This window comes from Diabrotica virgifera, chromosome 3 (assembly GCF_917563875.1).
Source record: "Diabrotica virgifera virgifera chromosome 3, PGI_DIABVI_V3a".
Lineage (NCBI taxonomy): Eukaryota > Metazoa > Arthropoda > Insecta > Coleoptera > Chrysomelidae > Diabrotica > Diabrotica virgifera.
The window spans coordinates 71,470,196-71,495,393 of record NC_065445.1 but is presented as its reverse complement, the minus strand read 5'-3'; the positions used below and the strand labels follow the sequence as shown (position 1 = coordinate 71,495,393).

The window sequence follows — 25,198 nt, the reverse complement described above, 5'->3', positions numbered from 1 at the left end:
TTGCCAACCTTCTTAGAGGAGATGGTACATGAAGAAGAAGATTTAATTTAAATATTAAACTAATTTTAATACTTACTACTTTCCAAAAATTAAAAAAATAAAAGAATAAAACACACACAAACACATTGAAAAATGTCACAAAGAAATGATTTCCGAACAATAATTGTTGCCAAAAATTTTAATTAAATACGTATTTCCTGGAGAAATTATATAATAATATACTTACAATCATAAAATGTATAAAACAATAAAAAAAATAATAACTTGCATTGGGGCTCGAACCCGCTTCCCGTCGATCCCGCCGCTCGAAAGTCAAAGCGACAAAGTATATGTCATGTGGAAATATACACCAACTGAACGTTTACACCATAAACTTTTTGACATTGTGTTTATTTATATGAATTTAATCAAATTATTAGTTTGATTTTTGTCGAATTAAAATATTAAAATACAACAAAATATAGAGTGAGAAAACGATATATTAGATGAAGATTTGTAGAAAGTTTGTTCGTAATCAGATTATGTAAATTAAAGCATTGCCTACTAATAGGTAAGTACATTATTTTTTTTTTAGATTTTCCAAATAGGTATGAAGATAAGTTTTTATTGCAATACAACTGAAACATTTAGAATTACGTATCTGTGGCTTTTCAAAACTATTTAGAAAGTCACTACAATTGTAAATTTGATTTTATTTCTGTCCTCACGACAATAAAAACTATTATAATATACAACATTTTTGTTTACCGATAACCTCCATATTGAACAATTATTGACAGATCATTTCAACACCCAATCAGAGCCTGTATAACGACTAATACCATACTGTCGGTGTGCGCATTCGCCCAGTAAAATAAAAATTCACTCCAAATCGCGCCTAAAGAAGTATAACTTCAAAAAGTTCAAAAAAGTCAATAGATGTCGCTAGAACCACAAAAAAGAATTATATCCAACTCCATGGCGTTGATGACATTTGGAAACATGAATTAAATGTTGGAATTGTCTTCAGGAACAGATTAGAAACCGGATCTGTACCAGCTGGTATACCGTTTAATGGTTCAGGCGGTGTTTCAATTTCAGGAAGTTTCACCTTTCCTGACACGCAACACATTCCGGCTGGCTCATTTTCAAATTTGAGGGCAATGAGGGCATTCTTTATCCATAGCACCAATTGTCACTTTTGAATGAGTATAATATTCAATATTTGGCTCATACTTGAATGCTAAACGCAGGAATGAATCAGACGTAAATACTCTATTTATCTGTTGGTGTTGTTGGTCATTGACCAGATATGCCAGATATGCGCCTCCGCCAAAATTTTGATGATTATACCAGAGATATGGTCCTTCGGCAAAATTTTGAAATATTTTTTGGTACATTAAAAATAGTAATCGTAAAGTTAAAACTTCATATTTTCACTGATTTTAGTACAATTTTCGCTTGTTCTTTTCGTGTGCTTAGTGTCGTCTCTCGTGCTCTCGTATTGTCCTAGGGCCTAGTTTTGCTATCTCGGAAACTAATTGAGCTAGAGAGACGATTTATACACCGTTTTTTTCGCAATGCCTGCCAAATTTCATGAAAATCGGTCAAGCGGTTTCGGAGGAGTACGGTAACAAAGCCTGCGAATTAGAATTATATATATATATATATATAGATGTTAAACCACGAAATTTTTTTAAAAAAATAACGGTTAAAGATAGAAAAGTGAAAATTTAGGATTATATGTATCTTTTGCTTGTGAATCATATACAATTAAGAAAAATCGGTTTGTCGAAAAATAAAAAAAAAAATTTAGGGGGGCCAAGCCCCCTTATAACGTATGGCTATGAAATATAGATAACAACCTACTCCCTGTCCGGTCGAGTCCACCTGCCAAATTTCATGAAAATCGGTCAAGCGGTTTCGGAGGAGTACGGTAACAAAGCCTGCGAATTAGAATTTTATATATATAGATGTTAAACCACGAAATTTTTTTAAAAAAATAACGGTTAAAGATAGAAAAGTGAAAATTTAGGATTATATGTATCTTTTGCTTGTGAATCATATACAATTAAGAAAAATCGGTTTGTCGAAAAATAAAAAAAAAATTTAGGGGGGCCCAAGCCCCCTTATAACGTACGGCTATGAAATATAGATAACAACCTACTCCCTGTCCGGTCGAGTCCACCTGCCAAATTTCATGAAAATCGGTCAAGCGGTTTCGGAGGAGTACGGTAACAAAGCCTGCGAATTAGAATTTTATATATATAGATGTTAAACCACGAAATTTTTTTAAAAAAATAACGGTTAAAGATAGAAAAGTGAAAATTTAGGATTATATGTATCTTTTGCTTGTGAATCATATACAATTAAGAAAAATCGGTTTGTCGAAAAATAAAAAAAAAATTTAGGGGGGGCCAAGCCCCCTTATAACGTACGGCTATGAAATATAGATAACAACCTACTCCCTGTCCGGTCGAGTCCACCTGCCAAATTTCATGAAAATCGGTCAAGCGGTTTCGGAGGAGTACGGTAACAAAGCCTGCGAATTAGAATTTTATATATATAGATGTTAAACCACGAAATTTTTTTAAAAAAATAACGGTTAAAGATAGAAAAGTGAAAATTTAGGATTATATGTATCTTTTGCTTGTGAATCATATACAATTAAGAAAAATCGGTTTGTCGAAAAATAAAAATAAGATTTTGGGGGGGCCAAGCCCCCTTATAACGTACGGCTATGAAATATAGATAACAACCTACTCCCTGTCCGGTCGAGTCCACCTGCCAAATTTCATGAAAATCGGTCAAGCGGTTTCGGAGGAGTACGGTAACAAAGCCTGCGAATTAGAATTTTATATATATAGATGTTAAACCACGAAATTTTTTTTAAAAAATAACGGTTAAAGATAGAAAAGTGAAAATTTAGGATTATATGTATCTTTTGCTTGTGAATCATATACAATTAAGAAAAATCGGTTTGTCGAAAAATAAAAAAAAAATTTAGGGGGGGCAGAGCCCCCTTATAACGTACGGCTATGAAATATAGATAACAACCTACTCCCTGTCCGGTCGAGTCCACCTGCCAAATTTCATGAAAATCGGTCAAGCGGTTTCGGAGGAGTACGGTAACAAAGCCTGCGAATTAGAATTTTATATATATATAGATTAAAACAGGGTGACCAAAATAATAATTTTTAAATTAAGTTAATTGACGCAAAAAGAAGAATGTATGTAATTTATTTAACTCAAAATACATTGTACTGCTGTCAGTAAATCGAAAAAAAAATTATTTCACAAATAAACATTTCTTTTCGCTTAAATTAAATCACAAACAACCTCTTTGCAATTTTAACATTTAATTTAAGCGAAAATCAATGTTTATTTGCCAAATAAAAATTTTTTCCAATTTTCTGACAGCGATAGAAAGATTTTGAGATAAATAAATTGTCTTCATTCTTCCTTTTTCGTCAATTAGTTTAATTCAAAAACTATTTTTTTGCCCGCCCTGTATAAATAATGATATTAATGTTTATATTACTGAATAGAGAATTGAACACCCTTTCAAATGGGGTATCACACGACCCCTATTTCTAAAAAAATCATCGATTACATCAGCACGCTCAGGTGGATGACGTCACTAATATAAACTATATGCCAAAAAATTGTAATTTAAAAATAAAAATCGACCTGCTTCGGGATTTTTCTCCAAAGTCCTACATTTTAGAGAAAATAAATTTATTCCATAATTTAGCCCCTCCCTGTATATATTATATATATTCACAACAATTTTTTATCAATTATTATGTACATAACATTACTTGGTAGTTGTGCACCTAAAACACGGAAAATAATTAAATAAAATGTTTTTTTTGTTTAAACAAATTAAATTGTTTATTATAATTTATGAATTAACTGACTCCATACTTGTAAAGTACTCTAAAAGTATATACAAATTAAAAAAACATTAAAATTCATTGGTTGATTCCCAAGATACAAAAAACTGTAGGATTGATTATGTTTCAATTTTAGGTCGCATGGATTTTATGCCTCTACTTCGACGGTTGCAAGCGGGTTGCGTTTGTACTTCATTTTTGAAGCTTTATTGACGACTTCCTTGAAAAGCAAATAAAGCCAAAATTTTTTTATGAATACTTCGTGTCTTTAAAAGCGAAAGAGCGCTATTTTCGATCCTTACTTATTATAAACAAATTAGCTGTAAATTTTTTAAAAAGTGTTGCTAACTTTGGCCCTAATTGACCTAGGCTAAATTATTTTTTTTAAGTTCGTATAAAAATACCATCTTTTAGAATGTGCAAAAAAATGTTTGTACCGACCATAACAAAAAAGTTATTCAAATTGTTTATAAGGAAAAATTGACGAGGCTTTTTCATAATTATTTATTACTAATAAATGCACTCTTTAGTAACTTTTTTTAAACAAGTTTGAAAGTTTAACTTATGCTCTTTCATTTGACACCTGCGTAATGGTTCTATCATTCTGTTTTTCTGACTTATGTTATTACAAAAAAAAGCTCTCTGGGATAAACAATTTGAATAAAATATAAACAATTGAATGAATCACTTCTAAATTTTTGTCACGTGTTAAGCACCAATGAACTCTCATTTGACAAAAATTTCAAAGCTGTGAACTAATTTTTACAATAGTTATAGCAAAATTAATTTTTTTGTAATTTAGACCTTTTTTCTCAATTATATTAACAATTAATAAGTATATCAACCTATGTAATACGTCATTTTAAAGCTTTTTTCATGCTCTAGAAGATGTTTGTACTAATGTAACCACAAGGTACACTGTTTTCCATTGATTTGAGAAAAAACGGAAAAAATACCGTTTTTTGACATTAAATTGTTTATAAATAAAAATGGCCGCCAGATCCTACGCAGGAAATAGTTACAATTTGTTCTCGTAGGTATTACCTGTCGAAAAAACGCTTCATTACCCTGGCTGCTCGAGTGTCACGAACAGGGTATATCTTTGCCTTATTACCCTGGCCTATAAGTGTTTAAGGGTTGATGGAGTCTAGACAAGAAGGTATAAATGATCAAAATACACATAAAGTTTTGTTGTAACAGGTATGTACTTACATATCAGTATTTGGTACTGTTCTACAGCCAAAGATATTTACGGAAGTCACCAGCCCCATCAAAAAGCAGACTAGTTTAATTTTCGAATCTTGTGTTGCAAATGATGGATCTTTTTGTAGCAAAAATTAAACTAGTCTGCTTTTTGATGGGGCTGGTGACTTCCGTAAATATCTTTGGCTGTAGAACAGTTCCAAATACTGATATGTAAGTACATACCTGTTACAACAAAACTTTATGTGTATTTTGATCATTTATACCCTCTTGTCTAGACTCCATCAACCCTTAAACACTTAAGGATTGATGGTAGTATATAATATAACAAGCAATTTCCATCAGACTGGTCACTCCGTATAGCAGAAAGTCCCAATATACACTCTATGGAACAATAAGTTCAATACTCCACAGTTGGTTTGCTTTATTGTATGTTTTTAGTCACAACCTAGACATATTTGTTTTTATGTTTTATATGTATGTACATTTTGTCTTTTTGTTAATTTTAGCTAGTAGTTTGTATATGTGAAGACTATATGTACTGGGCCTGAAGGTGAAGCATAAAATGTAAGCTTCGAAACCGGTTGCCCCATGATTGTAACAACTAATAAATAACATACAAACTATAAGATTGCGAGTATTGACTCATTTCCTTATCCAGTGGTAAATCAATATAACTTTTTCTTACCTGAAGAGTAATTTGTGGTTGCTGCCCCTGGCCTTGGTCAGTTTGTCCATGATGCACCTTTTTGTGGTGGTTCAGCAACGAAAGGTGTGCAAACATTAATCCACAACAATCACATTTAAAAGTTATGTTTTGAGTTAATAAGTTCTGATTGACAAGTGTGTAATTATAGCTGAATGGTTGAGTTATATAACACTTGTCATCAGTTAACTGTGACATGTTGACAGTGGAGTTGTGGTTTTGAGTAGTATTAGGTGTAATTTTGTGGATCAAGTTGACATTGCTGTAACAAAATGGAGCAAAGGTGTCCTTCTGGCCCTGCTCTTTATCCTTGTCATTTTGCTGTGGCTGCTGGTATTGTATTTGGGATTGTTGCGTGGTGATGGTATTTGGATCAAACATCATTGAAAATGCTTAATTTGACAGTCGAAACTGCCAAAAACCTAGAAATATACAATTTATTTAAAATCATTCATGAAAATTTCTATACCTAAAATTTACTGTTTTCATTACTAGCCCAATAAATGACCGTTTTGGAGTGTAATTTCCAGGGGCAACTCCGAATTGCATGAAAATTTGGATTTAGGTTCTACTTACCCTCCACTTTAAAGTTGAATTTGTACCGTTGGTTGCTTTTACTTGGGGGGTGACATTTACCACTTCTCGGGCGGTGAAAAACGCGTGCTTAAAATTAGGCCGGAAATGGATAAATTTACTTATTTTAAGCACCTTTTGTTCTATAAAGTTTTTTACGTAAGTCAATACTTTTCGAGTTATTCGCGATTTAAAATGTTGATTTTTCGACAAAAAAACTACGTTTTGAGACCGTTTTTCCCAAATAACTCAAAAAATAAATATTTTATCGAAAAAAATATTTTTAGCAAAAGAGCCTATAAAAAAACGAAAAAAATGGTGTACCAGTAAAGTCTACAGATTGAGTAGAAGCAAAGTTGTAGCTCATGAAAAATACGTTCTTATTCGTCTAATTCCAAATCGAATAATTCAACGCGAAATCACCGAAGAAAGAAGCGTTTTTCGGGAAAACCTTATTAACATTTTTAAAGTATCGAAAAAAAGTTTATTATTTGTTTTTTACAAAAGCTTACAGCATCAAAAATAAACGAGTTACACTGAAAAAAAAGTTGGCCCCTTTTTTTTGGTAAAAAAAATCGTGAAAACCTCCCTCTATTTAGCACCCTAAATGAAATTAATCGTTTGGCTTTACCATCTATTTTAATTGTATGTGTATTGTTTATATGATCTGTAAGTTTGATTGGTTTGAAGTGCTAATTTTTAAAAACATTTGGTTTTATAGTAAAAAAATTTTTTTTTTAATTTTTGAAAAATTTCATTTTTTCAAAATAATTTAAAAAGTATTAGTGATACGAAAAATCTTAAAGAGTAAAAAAAATGTAGGTTTTGCTATTATAAATATGCTGGTTTCATTTGGTTTCTCCGTAAGACAAAAATTGGTTAAGATATGGCTGTTCAAAATTTGCATACACTCGTGATTAGCGACCCATTCAAGCTTTCTCAATTATAACCCTTTCAAAAATAATCACTTTAAATCGGTTAGACTGACAGATCATATAAAAAATAGATAGGTAAGTAAATTGTTTGTAAAGCGGTAGCGATTAATTTCATTTGAAGAGCTAAACACGGCGAGATTTTCATGATTTTTTACAAAAAAAAAGGGCCAACTTTATTTTGAGCGTAGCTCGCTTATTTTTAATGCTAAAACTTTTGTTAACAATTAAAACAAAGCTTTTTATAAACACTTTAAAAAAGTTTAAATGGGTTTTTCCCGAAAAGTGCTTAATTTTTCGGTGATTTCACCTTGAAATATTCGATTTGGAATTAGACGAATAAGAACGTATTTTTCATGAGCTACAACTTTGTTTTTATTTGATTGATAGACTTTACTGATACACCATTTTTTTGGGTTTTTTATAAGCTACACTTTTGCTAAGAATATTTTTTTCGATAAAATATTTACTTTTTGAGTTATTTGCGAAAAACCGTCTGAAAACGTAGTTTTTTTTGTCGAAAAATCAACATTTTCAATGGCAAAAAGAAAGGGTGATTATCACCCCCCAAGTAAAAGCAACCAACGGTACAATTTCAACTTTGAAGTGGATGGTAAGTAGAACCTAAATCCAAATTTTCATGCAATTCGGAGTTGCCCCTGAAAATTACACGGTATCGCCGAATTTCCCGTTCATTTATTGGGCTATACATCAAATACCTACATATAACAAAAAATAAGGACAGATCCAATTACAAAAAAAAAGAATGTGTGTGTACTTTGTATGCACGTAATAAGTTATGCTTCTATTATGATTTCTTAAAAATAAATATACTTTAAACGGTTTGTTTTAATTTTTTTAAACACCAAACTCATTTCTTACAGCTTTCAAAAAAATAAAAAAAAGTATAGGATTGCACTGGATTCGAACTCAAGACCTCTCGATCTCTGGCCGAATGTTATACCAAATAGGCTACGAGGACTGTATATGTATAGGTTCGGACGTACCTAATCAATTCACGGTAACAAACAGACAAGGTGAATAAATATACAATAAAATGTTTTAATAATACTCATCTTACTCCTGAGGAAGACAAATCCAAAGACACAAAAATTAGAATACATATATTTACTAAAAACACTAATATATTCTTTTCACACCTTTTCTTGCACTGATATATTTATACATAACTAGACAGATTTAGCAACTAAACGCCATACTGTCTGTGTGCGCATGCGCGCAGTATTATGAAATGTTACTCTCAATCGCGCCTAAAGAAGTATAACTTCAAAAAGGCACAAATATTGCACAAAAAATTACATTAAACCATTCTTTACCACAAAGCTTAGATGACCTTATCACTAAGAAATGGTGCTTTCACTGCGCATGGCACAGATCCGTGCCAGGCTGAGTGTTCAGACAGTGTGCATGATCTGTGACACATGCACATTCATACTTTTATTGCCAGTAGAAAGTGAGCACCTGGGCATGTCTTCCAAAAAAATGTAGCAGTGAAAGGGTTAAAGAAAAGGTTAGTCATTGACCTTAGGTTCAAGAAATTATTTATTCGACTGCAGTTGTGGTTTATTCTTGTTTTAGACAATTGCACTTAACCTAATCTAATTTAGAAGCATAAATTTGGGAAATGTATGGATAGAATGGGTTGTATACCAGGCATACAAAGAGGTACCTGGGAACCTGGATTTCAGAAAATAATTATCAAACAACAGAAATACAGGCCAGGACAGAAATAACAAGAAATGCGTTTGTAAAAATAAAAACAATCCTCTGCAACAAAGACCTTAGATTAGAACTGAGAGTAAGAGCTTTGAGATGTTACACAGGGTGTTTGGTAAAGAATGGGCCATAGCTTAACCTCAGATTCCTGAGGTTAAAATAGGTCGATTTAAGCTAACTTACCTTAGTACAAAAGTTGATAATAACCGAAATACAGGGTGTCAAAGTTAAACTTTTATTTTATTTATTTTTGAATATTTCCTAACAGGCATGAAACAACAACATGAAATTTTGTAAGTGGTGCTAGTACTGTACACCCTACTAAATTATGTTAAATAAACGTTTCTGGCTACTATCAGAGGCGTACGACGGGGGAACGTGAATGGTTGACCCTTCCCAAAATATACGCCACTGGCGGAATTTCTATTTTAGTGCAATTTTTTGATTCTCCAATACTTTCTACGTAAATATGTAACATACTCTTCATTCGTAACGATAAAGCCATTAGCTTTCGAGATATTTAAAGCTAAAGACGAAGGAGCTATTTAAAGCTAAATACATTAATCAAAATAAGTGTGCCCTTTAATTTTGAATTACAAATATCTCGAAATCTAATTACTTTACCGATACGAATGAAGAGTATATTATTTGCATAGAGAGTATTGGACAATCTAAAAATTATGCTAAAATAGCAGTTTCATCAGTGGCGTAGAATTTGGGAAGGGTCAACCATTCACTTTCCCCTGTCGTACGTCTCTGGTATTAACCACAAACGATTATTTAACATAATTTAGTAGGGTGTACAGTACCTACACTTTCTGCCAAGTACCATAAGGATAATTATGTCAAATAGTTTTATAGTACCGGGCACACATACTTCTTAAAGTTTTAAATAAAGAATAAATTATTAAAAAAAAATAATATTTTAAAATAATTTGACATATCCTTATTATACTTGGCAGAAAGTGTAAGCACTGTACACCCTACTAAATTATGTTAAATAATCGTTTCTGGCTACTACCAGAGGCGTACGACAGGGGAAAGTGAATGGTTGGCCCTTCCCAAATTCTACGTCACTGATGAAACTTCTATTTTAGCATAATTTTAAGATTCTCCAATATTTTCTATGCATATAATATATTCTTCAATCGTAACGATAGTCATTAGTTTTCGAGATATTTGAAGTTAAAAATGAAAAGGCACACTTATTTTGATTAACCCTCGTAAGGCGGTGCTTATATTCTTACGTAAACAACGGTGCGGGGTACATTTGCACCCCATCTGTATATTCATTTTTTATATGTGATCGTCGGGGAAATTGATTTGAAAGATAATTAGGACTTATTTATTATACTATGAAACATAATTTTACAAACAAAGTACTCATTTCTTCTTAAAAAAAAAGGCAAAGACACGAAATTTTTCACAGATAGAGCAACACAAAGTTTTGACACATAATACAGTTATGCCGGGACTTTCGGTCTTTTTTCTTTGACATAAGTAACACCGACCTTGTCCCGTAGCTCAGTTAGCTCCAGGTGGAAAATCAGAAACGTTCAATTAAGGATATGAAATTTTTATCATGTGCACCCTACAGTAATTTTTCCAAAAAAAACACGTAAACGCAAAGAGTTTTAAATGCTGTAATGGGTGGAATGCGTTTAGAATTGAATTTAATGCGAATAAAAAAATCGACAAAAATCAAAAAAAATTATTAAAAAAGATAGGTGAGAAAAACGAGGTCTGGAGTGCAGCTGCACCCCGCACCGCCTTACGAGGGTTAATGTAATGTGCTCCTTCGTTTTTAGCTTCAAATATCTCGAAAACTAATGCCTTTATCGTTACAAATGAAGAGTATGTTATTTACATAGAAAATATTGGAGAATCAAAAAATTGCACTAAAATAGCAATTCCGCCAGTGGCGTAGAATTTGGGAAGGGTCAACCATTCACGTTCCCCCGTCGTACGCCTCTGGTAGTAGCCAGAAACGTCTGTTTAACATAATTTAGTAGATTGTACAATACCAGCACCACTTACCAAATTTCGTGTTGTTGTCCGATGCCTGTCAGGAAATATTCAAAAATAAATAAAATAATAGTTTAACTTTCACCTTTGACACCCTGTATTTCGGTTATTATCAACTTTTGTACTAAGGTAAGTTAGCTTAAATCGACCTAATTTAACCTCAAGAATCTAAGGTTAAGCTATGGACCATTCTTTACCAAACACCCTGTATGTTTTCGATACAGCAATATGGACTTGCAAGCTGGGCATTGAAGCAAGAACACTTAAATACACTACAGTCATTTGAAATGTGGTGTTACAGAAGATGCTTAGAATTGCATGAACACGGAAGAAAACGAACACAAAAGTATTGCGTATTGCAAGAAATAGGCAAAGAGTACGAAATAATACACCTAATAAAATAAGAAAGTTACAATATCTGGGACATGTAATGAGGGGACAGTGATATGAAATGCTAAACTGATAATACAGGGAAAGAAAAAAGGAGGAAGAAGTATTGGAAGAAGGAGAGTGTCATGGTTGAACAATTTAAGGGACTGGTTTAAATGCAGTGCAATGAGAGCCAGAGTGGCTTAACTGATTTTAACATTACTTTACATAATCAAAGAAAATGATCAGAAGCTAATAATGTCCGATTGTTTTAGTAGTTTTATACTGACCAAGAATCATGATTGGTCAACATACAATTACTAAAACAATCGGACATTGATAGCTTCTGATCATTCTCTTTGATTGTGTAAAGTAATGTTAAAATCAGTTAGGCCACTCTAACTCTCATGGCCTCAATTTAGAAAGGGGTGCTTTTATACAGAGTGAGTTTTATGTATGGAAACCCTCGATTATCTCGGAAAGGGCTTGCATGATTTTTATAAATTTTGGTGGGTAAGGGTTTTCTACCGCGGCCGATATTATGGTAGTAATTACTTTGTTGTCAGATCTTCCGTTTTTCTGGAAATCTAATGAACTTTCTTATTTCAAATGAAGCACCCTGTATATTTTTTACGTTTTGATGTCTTTAAGAAAGACTGACTATTTTTCATGTTATATTCCCTATACCTAAATACCATAATTTCGGAGTTATTGCTACCTTTATTAAAAAAAATTTAACAAATTATAAAAATCAATTTTTTTCGGCCCAGGTAGAGATTATTTTAGGTTATTTGGATCATTGAGAACAAAAAATATCTTTTGTTATTTTCCTCTTCTTAAGTTAAACGTTTCCGAGTTATAAACAATTTAAAACTGAAAAAATCGAAAAATGGCGAATTTCAAGGTTTAAACACAAAAATAAAAAATAGTGTTTTTGAAACTTCGAAGCGATTCAAGTTCAAACCTTATTTTATCAGTTAACGATAAGCAACTTGGGCTTATTTAATTTTAAAATATTGTTTTTTAGTTGTTAATGCAGCCTGATTGTCCTCTCATATGCGCTTCATTAACAACTAATAAAAAACAATGTTTTATAATAAAAACGTGCCAAAAATTCTTATGGGAACCTGATAGAAGAAAGTTTAAAATTGAAATTAGGTACTTTCTAATTTTAAATCTAATTTTAAAAATTATATTTTTTACTTTTTAAACCTTGAAAATCCTCATTTTTCGTTTTTTTCAGTTTTAAATTGTTTATAACTCGAAAACGATTAACTTTTAAGAAAAATTACAAAAGACCTTTATCTACTCTATCTCATATTATGTATAAGGTTTTAGTTTGTGAAACTGTCATTATAGATATCAGAACGTAAAAGGTTTAAAGTGTGCCTGAAGTAACAATGTATTTTAAATGGGATTTACTTTTTCGCACTGTTTTTGGCACACTTTCATATAATCAAATATCCTTAACACCCCCTCTGTGGCTCAGTGGTAAGAGCGCCTGCCTTTGGATCGAAAAAATCCGAAAGGTTGTGGGTTCGAATCTCACCAGGGTCAGGAATTTTTCATTTATTATAAATTAATAAATGAATATAGTTTCTGTCCTTGTGGGATCGGTACTCACCGGAGGGACCGCAGACGTTCGGATACAATTAGCGTCTCTTTGCAAAGACAATGACATCGACTTTGCAAAGTAACAAGACACTTACTCAACACACACACTACACATGACACTAGGTACCTAACTGTTCAAAATTACTGTACCTACCATGCCAATGGCCATTAGTTGTTAAGGCATTAACTAAACAAAAAAAAAAAAAAAAAAAAAAAATCCTTAACTGTTGCGTTGTTATGGTGATGATATGTGAGCAATAAATTAGACCAAAAGTTTTGACAATTTTTTGGTTTGAAAGATGTCAAAGTTCTAAAAATTGTAGAATGAAATGAATTCCAGTGACGAAGGGTTACAGTTTTTTTTATTTGTTTATCGTAGATAAAATTTGTATGAAACTGTGCGTGAAGTACTTTTTGTGAACTTACGCGATGTATAGCACTCGCGCCGCTGTCGCTCGTGCTCTAAACATCGCGTGCGTTCGCAAAAAGCATACTTCACGAACTGTTTCATAAATAACTATTTTTGTAATCAATAATCCAAACAACCTAAAATAATGTCTACCCGGATAGAAAAAATTGATTTATCTACTCTATGTCATATTATGTATAAGTTTTTAATTTGTGAAAACTGTCATTATAGATAGCAGTGCGTGAAAGATTTAAAGTGTGCGTGAAGTAACAATGTATATGGGATTTACTTTTTCGCACTGTTTTAACCTTCGCGTTGTCATGGTGACAATCCTTAACTTTCGTGTTGTCATGGTGATGACAATATGAGCAATTAATTACAACAAAAGTTTTGACAGTTTTGTGGTTTGAAAGTAGTTAGAATTTTTAAATGTCAAAGTTCTAAAAATTGTAGGATAGAAATGAATTCCAGTGACGAAGAGTTACAGCTTTTTTATTTGTTTATCGTAGATAAAATATTGTATGAAACTGTGCATGAAGTACTTTTTGCGAACTTACGCGATTTATAGCACTCGCTCCGTTGTCCCTCGTCGCTCTAAAAATCGCGTGCGTTCGCAAAAAGCGTACTTCACGAACTGTTTCATAAATATTTTATAATTTGTTTAGATAATATTTTTTAATAAATGTAGCAATAACTCCGAAATTATGGTATTTAGGTATAGGAAATAATAATATAACATGAAAAATAATCAGTATTTTTAAGGACTTCAAAACAGGAGGGCCCTGTTGTCCGATTGACAATTTTCAATGTCAAAATGACTCATTTTGTGGGGGACCCATTTTTCATGCCGTTGAGTGTATTTGCTATACCATTCTTTTTTCTTTTCAGTGTATAGTCATTTATGTTCTCTATATTACAGCTTTGCCTGAGATCTGTGCTACGTTGTCTAACTCATAATGATTTTCCTGTGACATCTCAGACTATTTTCATTGCACACGTTTCCATCTGTCTTTTTGTCCTTATGGTCTTGTTTCCTCAGTGTAAGTCATAAATTGGCCTAACTACTGTCCTATAAAAAATCTTGGCCTTTGTTTCTGTCCGTAGATGTGTGTTGCGCCAGATAGTGTGTTTAAGACATACTGCTATTCTGTTTGCTTTGTTTATTTGCTGGGCAACTTCCGCTTCTGTATCTCCATAACTGTGCATTAGTACTCTCAGGTAGCTAAAACTTCTTTCTTGCTGGATTATTTTGCTGTCCACTTTCTGCTTGCACCTTTGGATCTTTAGAGATTACCATACTTTTTCTTTTATTTGGTGATAATATTATCATGTTGAATTTTCTTGCTCTTATTATATTAAATTGATATAATTATCAATTTAATAACAATTATTTTTGTTTTTAAATCAATAAATAGAAAGACCATAAAATAATCTCACTGAAATCTGAATTTAATTTATTTCAACAGATACAGGCATACTTGAAGACATTTTTAGAAATTTGTTTTCTTGAATACACATTTTATTCACCATAGGTGATTGTAATCTATTGGACAGGTGCCCTTTATCAATTCAATAGGTAAAAGTAGTGATTTATGAGTAAGGAATAGGTATCTGTTTGGTTTGAAGTACAATGTATTTGCTTACAATATTTATTGGATTAAAAAATAAAGAAATAAATCATTTTTCTTTGCATGATTGAAAATGTAACATATTGTGTTAAAAATACTTCAAAAAATCAGGATGAATTCCTTGGAGAATTTCAACAGTGAGTAATAGACGAGTTACACCATAAGAAGTTGGCATTCCAGTTTGCCGGTGTTTTTTTATTTTAAAGAAATTATTTAAAGACAACATTAAGGCCTTTTTGTAATTTAAAACTGAAGGGTGCGGCAATCTGGCTATCCAAATTTAGAAAAAAAATTAGGGTCGAACGTCAATCAAAACAGAAAATCCTAAATGTCTAGCTTCTCACTCAAAATTTATCTCTTTTTATAACAAAGATGCTGATAAAATGAAATGAAATAAGTATAAGTAACAAAGAAAACCGTTTACCTTCTCTCACACAATAGATCTTCCTTAGGAGACGCGTACGTAGGATACGTCGAAATACATAAAATTTGGCTTTGTGCTTCAATTGCAAAGTTTGTACACTTTAAGAACTACAATATTAACTATTTTGGATTTGAAAATTTCACGAATATGGCATAAATTTCCCAAAATTTATCACAAACAACTTGTTCTATCTCACTTTAGAAAATGGCGGATAGATCCATAGCCATCTTTGTTCCCCTCGCAAACTCGTCATAAGAAACACATGGCGCATGCTTCAACAAATAAGATGTATTCATCGAATTCCGAATTCGAACATCGAATAATAGTTCAATTATATCGCTGTGATGTAATTTATTGAAAATTAAACGATATCTATTTTTAGATTTGTGTTGTTAGTTTTATTCTAATTTTAAATATATTGACCATAATATCATTTTTATGTAACCATTTTTCGTAAAATAAATACAAAAAATTAAAATAAATCCGGCGTTTTGTTTGTTTTTATTAATATTACATTATTGTTTATTTTTGTTATTATTAAATGTATCTTTATTAATATTTGTATACATAATGCAGTGTAATCAAAAACTCTTTGGATATTTACCAAGTTGTTCTTATTTTATTAGGTTTTATGTTTAAGGATAAAAGTCTTTTTTCAATAATAAAAATTTTCTGAATGGAGACAAGTTAATTATTATTATTATTAATTAAGTATTAAAATGGAATCATATCTTAACATATAAATTCACGCATAATTCATAGTGATGATGTTTTTCTTTGCATTTAATAAAAAATCAAGTAGGTATTATAAACCAATTGAAGAACAAAATTAGTATAAAAAGTGGGTATTACGTATTTTAAGTATAAAATACTTGATTTGCAAATATAGTAATAGACAAAACGAAAACGGCGGGTTCGTTGGAAAATATATTCCCATGAGATTTGTTTGCATAATCACATTCGTGAGACACCCCAGAATAAGGTTCAAGAAGTCGCTCACGCGGAAAGTGGTCCAAATTTTTTTAACAATTTTTTTAATCAAATTGCAAAAATAAATTGTTTTGGTCCGCACAAATTTTTTAAGGTTTTTTGCATGTTTTTTGGACCTTCTGGACAAAAAAAGGGCTCTTGTAATTTTTTTTAAGTTTATAGTTTTCGAGTTATAAGCAATTTAACATTTGAAAACGGGAATATGGCCATTTTTAAGACTTATCTGTTAAATATTATTATTATGAAAGTCAGAAAGTGACTAAATCAAAGTTTAAATCCTCCCCTACATGATCCCGAACAAATTTGTGTCATTAATTTATTACTAAGCTGTTATTGTTAATTATTAACAATGAGCGGTAAGATCGTATTGACGCGGCTGTAAATGTGAGTGCGAGTAAGATGCACCATTGACTGCCGGAATGGCATCTCTCTCGCACTCACCATTGACTGCAGCCTAATACGTGCATGGCGCTCATTATTATTACTTATAAATAACAGCTTAGTAATAAAATAATGACAAAAATTTCTTCAGGATCTTGTAGGGGTGGCTTTAATCTTTGATTTAGTCACTTTCTGACTTTCATTAAAATAATTTTAACCGAGTTATTAAGCCTTGAAAATCGTCATTTTTCGTTTTTTTCAATTTTAAATTGCTTATAACTCGAAAACGATCAACTTTAGAGAAAAATTATAAGAGACCCTTTTGTCCAGAATGGTCCAAGAAACCTAAAAAAAATTGTCCGGGTCGAAAATATTGATTTTTGCAATTTGATTAAAAAAAATTGTTAAAAAAAATGTTGACCACTTTTCACGTGGGCGACTTCTTGAACCTTATTCTGGGATGTCTCACGGATGTGATTATGCAAAAAATCTCATGGGAATATTTTTTCTAACGAACCCGTCGCGCCGTTTTCGCCTTGTCTATAAAAAACTTGTCTCGTAAAACTCTTCCCTTCAAAAACAAATAAGTAATAACCACAAAAAGAAAAAAATTCTTTTTTAAAGGAAGGTGATGCTGCTTTAACACGACGCAATACGCGATAGGTTGTGAACTATTCTTAATATTGGTCTGAGATTAAATTTGGATAAAGTAATAAGAATAATTAAAGCCATGAATTCCAGGCTATGTCATTACTAGACTTAGGCAAATATGCAAATTGCATATTTTGCATATATGTAATGCATAAAAAATGCAAAAATTTCCAATTTTGCATATTTTTATATAAGTTTGCATAAGTGCATATAATTTTAAATTTTGGTTGTAACTATACATATATTTTTATATTACTCTAACAAGTAGCTTGGAAATCTCAATATTTAATTTTGTTTTATAATCTCTTGGTACATATTCAAATTTTGGGTACCTGAATGTAGTAACTAAAAAAAAGAGCGGCTTTATTATATGTACACAGTTTTGTCACGTTTTGGTTACAAAGGTTCCAAAATCAGCCAGTTTATATCTCTAGTTAAAAATTTTTATTTTGACGGCCCATTTCGCTTTTGTTGTAAAATAAGCCGTGAACACGTGTCTTCGTAATTGTGAATAATTATTGTGCTTTGAAAATGCCGCAAATAGACAGTTCAGTGTCGTGGTGTCATTTATAAAATCAAACTATAGTTTTGTTCAGAAAACTATTACTCAATTAGAATCCTCCAAATAATTATCATTGTTAGACAGTACATTTTAAATTAATAGTATATTACATACCTAGCGGGAAAGTACTCTATTTCAGCCGAGCGGCAAGGTAGTTTACCGAGGTGCGAAGCACCGAGGTAAATTACAGACGCGAGGCTAGAATGAGTTCCCGCGAGGTTTGTAGACTATTTTACTCACAATCGGTTAGTAGTTTATGGATTTCTAATACTCACAATCTACCAATAATAATTTCGTTTCAAATATCTGTATCCATTTTCATTATGTGATAAGATGAATTATTTTAAGTAACCTGTGAGATCGTTGCTAGGTAACAAAACAAGTTTGTTGAATCTGACATTTAGGCGATACACGACGCCATTAATTGTACATATAATCAAATTGTGTTTATTTTACAAAAATGTCTGATAGTGAATTTGAATGTACGCCACCAGAACTGCGGGTAGCTGCAGAGAGAGCTACTGAAGGAATAATTCCTGAAAAAGGCAGAGAGAGGTATGAAAACACCTATGAACTATACAGTAAATGGTGCGTGGCTGAAGGTGTGCAGCATACCTCTGAGACGGTACTTCTTGCTTATTTTTGTGAAATACAATCAAACAAAGTAAAGCCTCCACATTATGGTCAAGATATTCGATGTTGCGAGCAGTATTAAACTTTAGGCATAATGTTGATATTAGTAAATACGCAAAATTGCGGGCATTTTTGAAAAGGCAGAATGTGGGATATCAAGCTAAAAAGTCAAGTGTTTTTTCTGAAGCAGACATCGATACATTTTTAAACAATGCCCCGATAGAATATCTTTCTCAAAAGGTAATTTTAATTTATTTAGTGCATATTAAATATATGTTATATTAAATTTTTTTAGGTTGCTTTAATTATTGGCATTTCCGGAGCCTGTAGGTGCGATGAACTTTTGAAAATGAAAATAAGTGACCTGGATATTTTAGAAAATCGAATTATAATAGTGATTCCTGTCACAAAAACCTACTCTTCCCGTACATTTGTAATTACAAAATCGGAATGGATAAAAATAATAAAGCAATACTGTGACCTTCGTAATAACATTGACTCTGATAGATTTTTTTTACAAATAAGATTTGGTAAAATTACACGACAGCCTTTTGGGCATAATGCTATTGGGACCGTGCAAGTTCGGCAAAGCGACCCCTATTTCTACGCTCTGTAACTTTATTCGCACTTTTAATTATATTGTCCAATTATATTAGTCCTGGTTACTGGATAATTGTCAAGGCCATAGCCCAAAAAATAATAGGAAGAAAAAATTAGATTCAGGTTATGTTATCAAAACGTAAACAATTGTATGTAGTAAATAAAATTAGTTATTAAAATGCAGTACTGCAAGCAAAATACAATTAATTAAATTTACCTTTATATAATAATTGCATATCATATCAATATTGTGGAGCAATATATAATTTTTCTGCTTCAATGACAGAAGGTATGAAATATACGTCAATTTGACAATTTCAATTGACAATATGAATTATTTAAGATAGTTGCAATATTTCTCCGCGACTCGCGCACGGTCGTTTCTCGTTTCCCTTCCAAGTACTTGCACACCGCGAATAGGAAGTTTTCCCAAAAAAATAGCAACTTAAAGTTGGAAATGTTAACAGGTTTACAGGACATTGTTTTAGACGTACTTCAGCAACATTATTAGCAAATACAGGTGGAGACATCCTACAGTTGAAAAAGTTGGGGGGTTGGAAATCCAACACCGTAGCAGAGGGATATGTGGAGAATTCATTACATGAACAAATAAAAATTGCTAATATATGTTAGTCTCATGTAGAAAATCCAGAAACGTCGGCGTCATCATCTATTTCTGAAACTCATAATTTTGAGCAACACGGTCTTACTTTAACCGTTAATAGTAATCATAATTCCAATGTAACCATTAATATTTATAATTCCAAATAGTTTTCTTTTTGTTATTGCTGTTGTTGTTTCTTAATTAAATAAATGTTGAGTGGATTCTATTCTTTCTAAACCATCTTTTAATCAAAAATGACATTGACATTTGCAGGTAGAAAAGTGACAGATGCTAGCCGGGAAAGTACTTTCCCGGCGAGCTGGGAAAGTAAAGTAAGTAATAAGTCGCTTCCTGATTACTTCAAAGGTTAGAAATCCATAAATTACTAACCGATTGTGAGTAAAGAATTTGAATCATTGTTTCAAAACGTCAAAGGTATACATATTGGGTATAATAGGAAATTTTTCAAAAATTTAAAGCAACCATGGAAAAAAAACAGTGGTTATTACCAGATTCTTTCTCAAGTGGTTCAAGTACTAGCTGGGACATTTTTCGAAGCACTTAATTTAAAACCAACTATTATCGTAAATTTGAACAATGTCCCAATTACATCAGTTAATATCGAAAGAAGTTTTTCTATGTAATCAGATAGAAGCCATAAGTATCTGTTAGAAAATTTTGAACAGCATTTGATAATTATGTATTGTTACCACAATTCGAAATAATATCAATTATTTATTTGTTAAAATACTTAAATATTTAAATATTTAATTAATTAGCTTAGTTAGTAAAATATATACATGTTAATTAATACACCATGTGGAGATATTGTAAATATGTTTGTAAATAAAAAAATACTGTAAATATTTTTTTAAATACATGCATATTTTCTAATTAGATAAACGTGCATATTTTTGGGTAAAATACTGCATATTTATGCGCATATTTCATACCTTATTATTTGCATATTTGCCTAAGTCTAGTCATTACAATGGAATAGACAATTGAAGAGAAAGAATCACATATCCATATTAATACCTTGTGAAATGTATCTCAGCTCCATCGTGCTTGCAAGTTGCACGAGTTGCAGATTGATGATTCAAGTACGGGTCTGACTTTTCGCTTCTCTAAAAATATTAGTTTTAATCAATTTAAATACTTTGATATTTCAAAGACATTTGCTGTAATTGAAACTACTATTTATTTCTATTATTTAAAAATATGTCTTCTAATTCTCGATAGTTTAATTTACAATTCGTTACAACGAATAAATAGAATCCACAAGGAAAGAAAAGTTTTCCTGTAGTTGGCTGTATACCATCAATCACAAAAATTGGAATAAATCCTTTGTAAAAGGTATAAAATTTATTAAAATCCCTAAAGGGCTACATCAGAACAAAACGTTTTCGACTTTATTACAAAATCATCATCAGTGTAAGACAGTCTGGATGCTAGCTGAGCCACCAAAGAAATATAGGGCTAATAACCCTTCAAATATCAAATGTATGCTTTACAGATGCATATTTACTTAAAATGCCTTGTGATGGGCAAAAGGCAACAGGAATAATGCCCTAAGGTAAGGTATTTAAATTCCCAACATGTGGGATGCAAAAAAATTTGAGTTTACATTTCGATGACTTTATGGCAACTGAATAAATAGAGTGAATATTATATTCGGTAAGAAAATTTTTAGATTATTTGTTATTGTTTTATTAAACATGCTTAAGTTATTTTAAACTTTCATGGTTTCATGTCTGTATTTCCTATGTCAATTTAGGAAAATGTTATGACGGACCTGTATTCGATGTAAGTGTCAATTTTTAGTAACATTTCATGTTTTCCCAAATAGTGAAGGCTGTGTGTGTGTTGGGTTGCGATGTCGGATATAGGAAGTGGTGATGAAGGTTCAAGCTCGCAAAGTAAGTGCTTGAAATTATAAGAAAATGTATTCTTAACATTGTGAGGTTTTCATTTTCATTTAAAAACAAACCATAACCCCTGCCCCTATCGACTTCTCTTTAACTTTCCTTTGCGATTTTGACAAGTCTACCAAAATGGCGAATGGATTGTTCTCTTTGAAAATTTTTCGATTTTTGATTATATACCCATGAAAACGTGCAATATATTTTTCTCCCAATGGAGGTTTTTAAAGTACATGTTTGTTTAAATAGTTATGGAAGAATTGGGTCATAAAGTGTGTCAAAATTACCGCAAAAGACCTGCATAAGTTAAATATTGTCGTAGTCTATTAATGACCTTGGCCAACGTCGATTTGGTTGCCTTTTACTCTAACCAAACGTCAAATCATGGCAAAATGAACCTTATAGGACGGTTTGGTGTTTTTGATCAATTTTTATAAAAATCTGCTAGCTCTAATCGCGAATGTTAAAAATCGTTCTAAAATATTATAAGATACAAGAGAACATTGTGTATTTTTGTTTAAATTCGTGATTTTCTTTCAGAATATCACCAGGGAATGGAGCAGGGAAGTGAATATGATTCTGGTAAGTACCTGAGCAGTATATTACATGCAAAAAAGAAGTTTATTTCATCTAATTCGAAAAATAATCTAATTGCATCACGATACAGATCCTAAACTTATCAGCTTTAGATGATCACTTTATGAATGAAGTGCTTAGCTGATGACTCATTGGATTCCAGGAAATTCATAGTAACTTCTACTATAGAATTCTCATCAATATGATTCATAACTAGTTGAACCAATTCCTTTGCCGGTAGTGTAGCTATTTGTGTAAATTTTTTGCAAAATGTTACCTAGTGAATGGACTTTGGGCAAAATTCAATATTGGCAAGATCCCAGTATGTGATACTTTGACCTGATTATACCTAGTTTTAGTGACCCAAACATTATGTGTTGTTATATTCCTTTTAAACCTTTTCCAAAATGTGATTTCCAAATGGAAGTAGTAAGTGTTACAGATTTGGTTGAATGAAAAATGATTTAAAAGTTTTCAATCGAAATATTTTATATGTAAAAAATTGTTAATAACAATTTTTTAAGTATTTTATATTTATTTTTGGAAATATATCTGTAAAAATAATAAATTTGAATAGGTTGCGAATCTTTGTTTATTATCACTTGAAAAATGTCAATGTTCTAAGTTTCTTTGTTTGATAATAATTTGAAAAAATATGTTTGTATTATTATTTACACAACCTCTCATTGCAACAATTACTTTTATGCTTTTAATATTAATAATTTAATTTTAAAATTAATAGTTTATTAAGTAATTTTTTTACATTCCTTGAAAAATATTTTTTTTATTGAAAACACTAACTTTTGTGCATCGTTTTGCACATTTACATAAATCTGATCTCCACTTTCAAATAATTATAGTATAGGGTCATAAGACCTCCCTGCATACAAACCCAGTTGCATTTTAATTGGACAAAAACCAATAACACAAATTTATTTTTCTGAATTAAAATTCATTTAACTACTATAAATTAAATGGATTGTCAAGTGTGTGTTGAAGAAATAATTTATGGATTACATAAGTTGATTTAATTTACAGTAGACTCCCGTAAGTTCGGCCACCTCGGGACCGGACCCTAGGCCGAACTTAAAAGTGGCCGAACTAACCGTTGCTTATCTAAAAAATGCCCATTTATTGTTTGTATGGATCTAGCAAAAACAAAACACTTTTACATTAAGTAGAAGACAACACAGAGGAATACTCTGACATATATTTAACATAATATAATATGAAAAGATAGACCGTTACAAAAATACTATAAGACAATACTTACAGAACTCTAGGCCTAATAAAATTTAAAAATATTGCACATTGGTGATTTGGCTTCTTAAACACTTAAAAAAATCAGTATTTTTTTTCTGAATTTTCTTTTCTAATGATTTTTGATATGCAAAGTGTGTGACTAATGCTCAGAGAGCCGGCCGGACTAAGAGGAGACCGAACTAACCGAGACCGAACTTACGGGAGTCTACTGTAGTTGCTTTTCAAAATGGTTTGCAGAAAGTGCTTATCTAAAGATTTACAAAATTCCATTGTTGTGGCCCATAATAAAGGACTTTCTGAACATAACATTGCTCAAAATTTAAGTATTCCTCCGGGAACTGTGAGAAATATAATTGCACAATTTAAAAAATCGGAACTGTTGAAACAAATGTTAAGACTGGTCATGTCATACTTCAAAAATTACTGAAAGAGATAAACGTTGTATTTGAATACTTATTAAACAAGATTGCCAAGCTTCTTTTCATGTATTAGCTGTAAAATGTGCTCATGCTGTTGGTAAACTGGTTAAACTATCTTATACAGGGTGTTTGGTAAAGAATGGGCCATAGCTTAACCTTAGATTCCTGAGATTAAAATAGGTTGATTTAAGCTAACTTACCTTAGTACAAAAGTTGATACACTGAATTCGCTCTGAGATTCACTTTGACACTGACTTTAGTGATTTCTTTTTTGGGAAGTTCAGTTGTCAGAAGTGATTGGAAATTACTACACAACCAACGCCCCTGCTCATAGCCAATATTATTAATAGTAAACAGACATAAAAATAACATAAACCTACGCCAATCAATAATTATTTATTTACACCATTATAATGTATTGATAACAAATAAGAAAATTATTTATTGTACAAAATAAAAATATGTTGTAGAAATAAACTCCACAAAATTTTATGAGATCAGTAGACATTCCCACTATTTCTAATAATTCTTCTTTTTTTAATGAAAGAATAGAGAGTTATCAAGTAACCCTAGGAGAATACGGTAACGCTATTTTACTGTATACTTTACATGTTATTTATAACGTTACTGTATTCTCATAGAGTTACTTGATAACTCTCGATTAAGTTGATTTTAGCAGTTAATAGTGTGAGGTAGGAATTTTGTGTTGTATGTTTCCTATTCCGAATGTGTCAAAGTGAATCTCGATAGAGCGAATTCAGTATAACACAAATTTATTTTTCTGAATTAAAATTCATTTAACTACTATAAATTAAATGGATACCATTGTCAAGTGTGTGTTGAGGAAATAATTTATGGATTACATAAGTTGATTTAATTTAGTTGCTTTTCAAAATGGTTTCTCAGAAAGTGCTTATCTACCGATTTACAAAATTCCATTGTTGTGGCCCATTAATAAAGGACTTTCTGAACATAACATTGCTCAAAATTTAAGTATTCCTGCAGGAACTGTGAGAAATATAATTGCACAATTTAAAAAATGGGAACTGTTGAAACAAATGTTAAAACTGGTCATGTCATATTTCAAAGATTACTGAAAGAG

General features: G+C 31.5%; 2 protein-coding genes across 4 annotated transcripts in view; one reads left to right on the top strand and one right to left on the bottom strand.

Moving 5' to 3' along the window:
- Nucleotides 1-15,794, bottom strand: part of LOC114325277 (zinc finger protein 62) — a 70,965-nt gene extending 55,171 nt beyond the window's left edge. For both annotated transcript variants that reach the window (XM_050646559.1, XM_050646560.1), the window contains exons 1-2: nt 15,496-15,794; nt 5,767-6,206 (exon numbers count right to left, since the gene is read on the bottom strand). In XM_050646559.1, the coding sequence (XP_050502516.1) occupies nt 5,767-6,168 (402 nt within the window). In that variant the 5' untranslated portion in view covers nt 6,169-6,206; nt 15,496-15,794. The remainder of the gene's footprint in view (nt 1-5,766; nt 6,207-15,495) is intronic.
- Nucleotides 15,795-21,735: 5,941 nt separating this feature from the next.
- Nucleotides 21,736-25,198, top strand: part of LOC114325293 (transcriptional activator protein Pur-beta) — a 34,777-nt gene continuing 31,314 nt past the window's right edge. The window contains exons 1-2 of one of the 2 annotated variants that reach the window (XM_028273315.1): nt 21,736-21,835; nt 22,379-22,420. In XM_028273315.1, the coding sequence (XP_028129116.1) occupies nt 21,793-21,835; nt 22,379-22,420 (85 nt within the window). In that variant the 5' untranslated portion in view covers nt 21,736-21,792. Of the gene's footprint in view, nt 21,836-22,378; nt 22,421-22,656; nt 22,737-25,198 lie in introns of those variants that run through there. The other variant, XM_028273316.2, reaches the window with a different exon arrangement.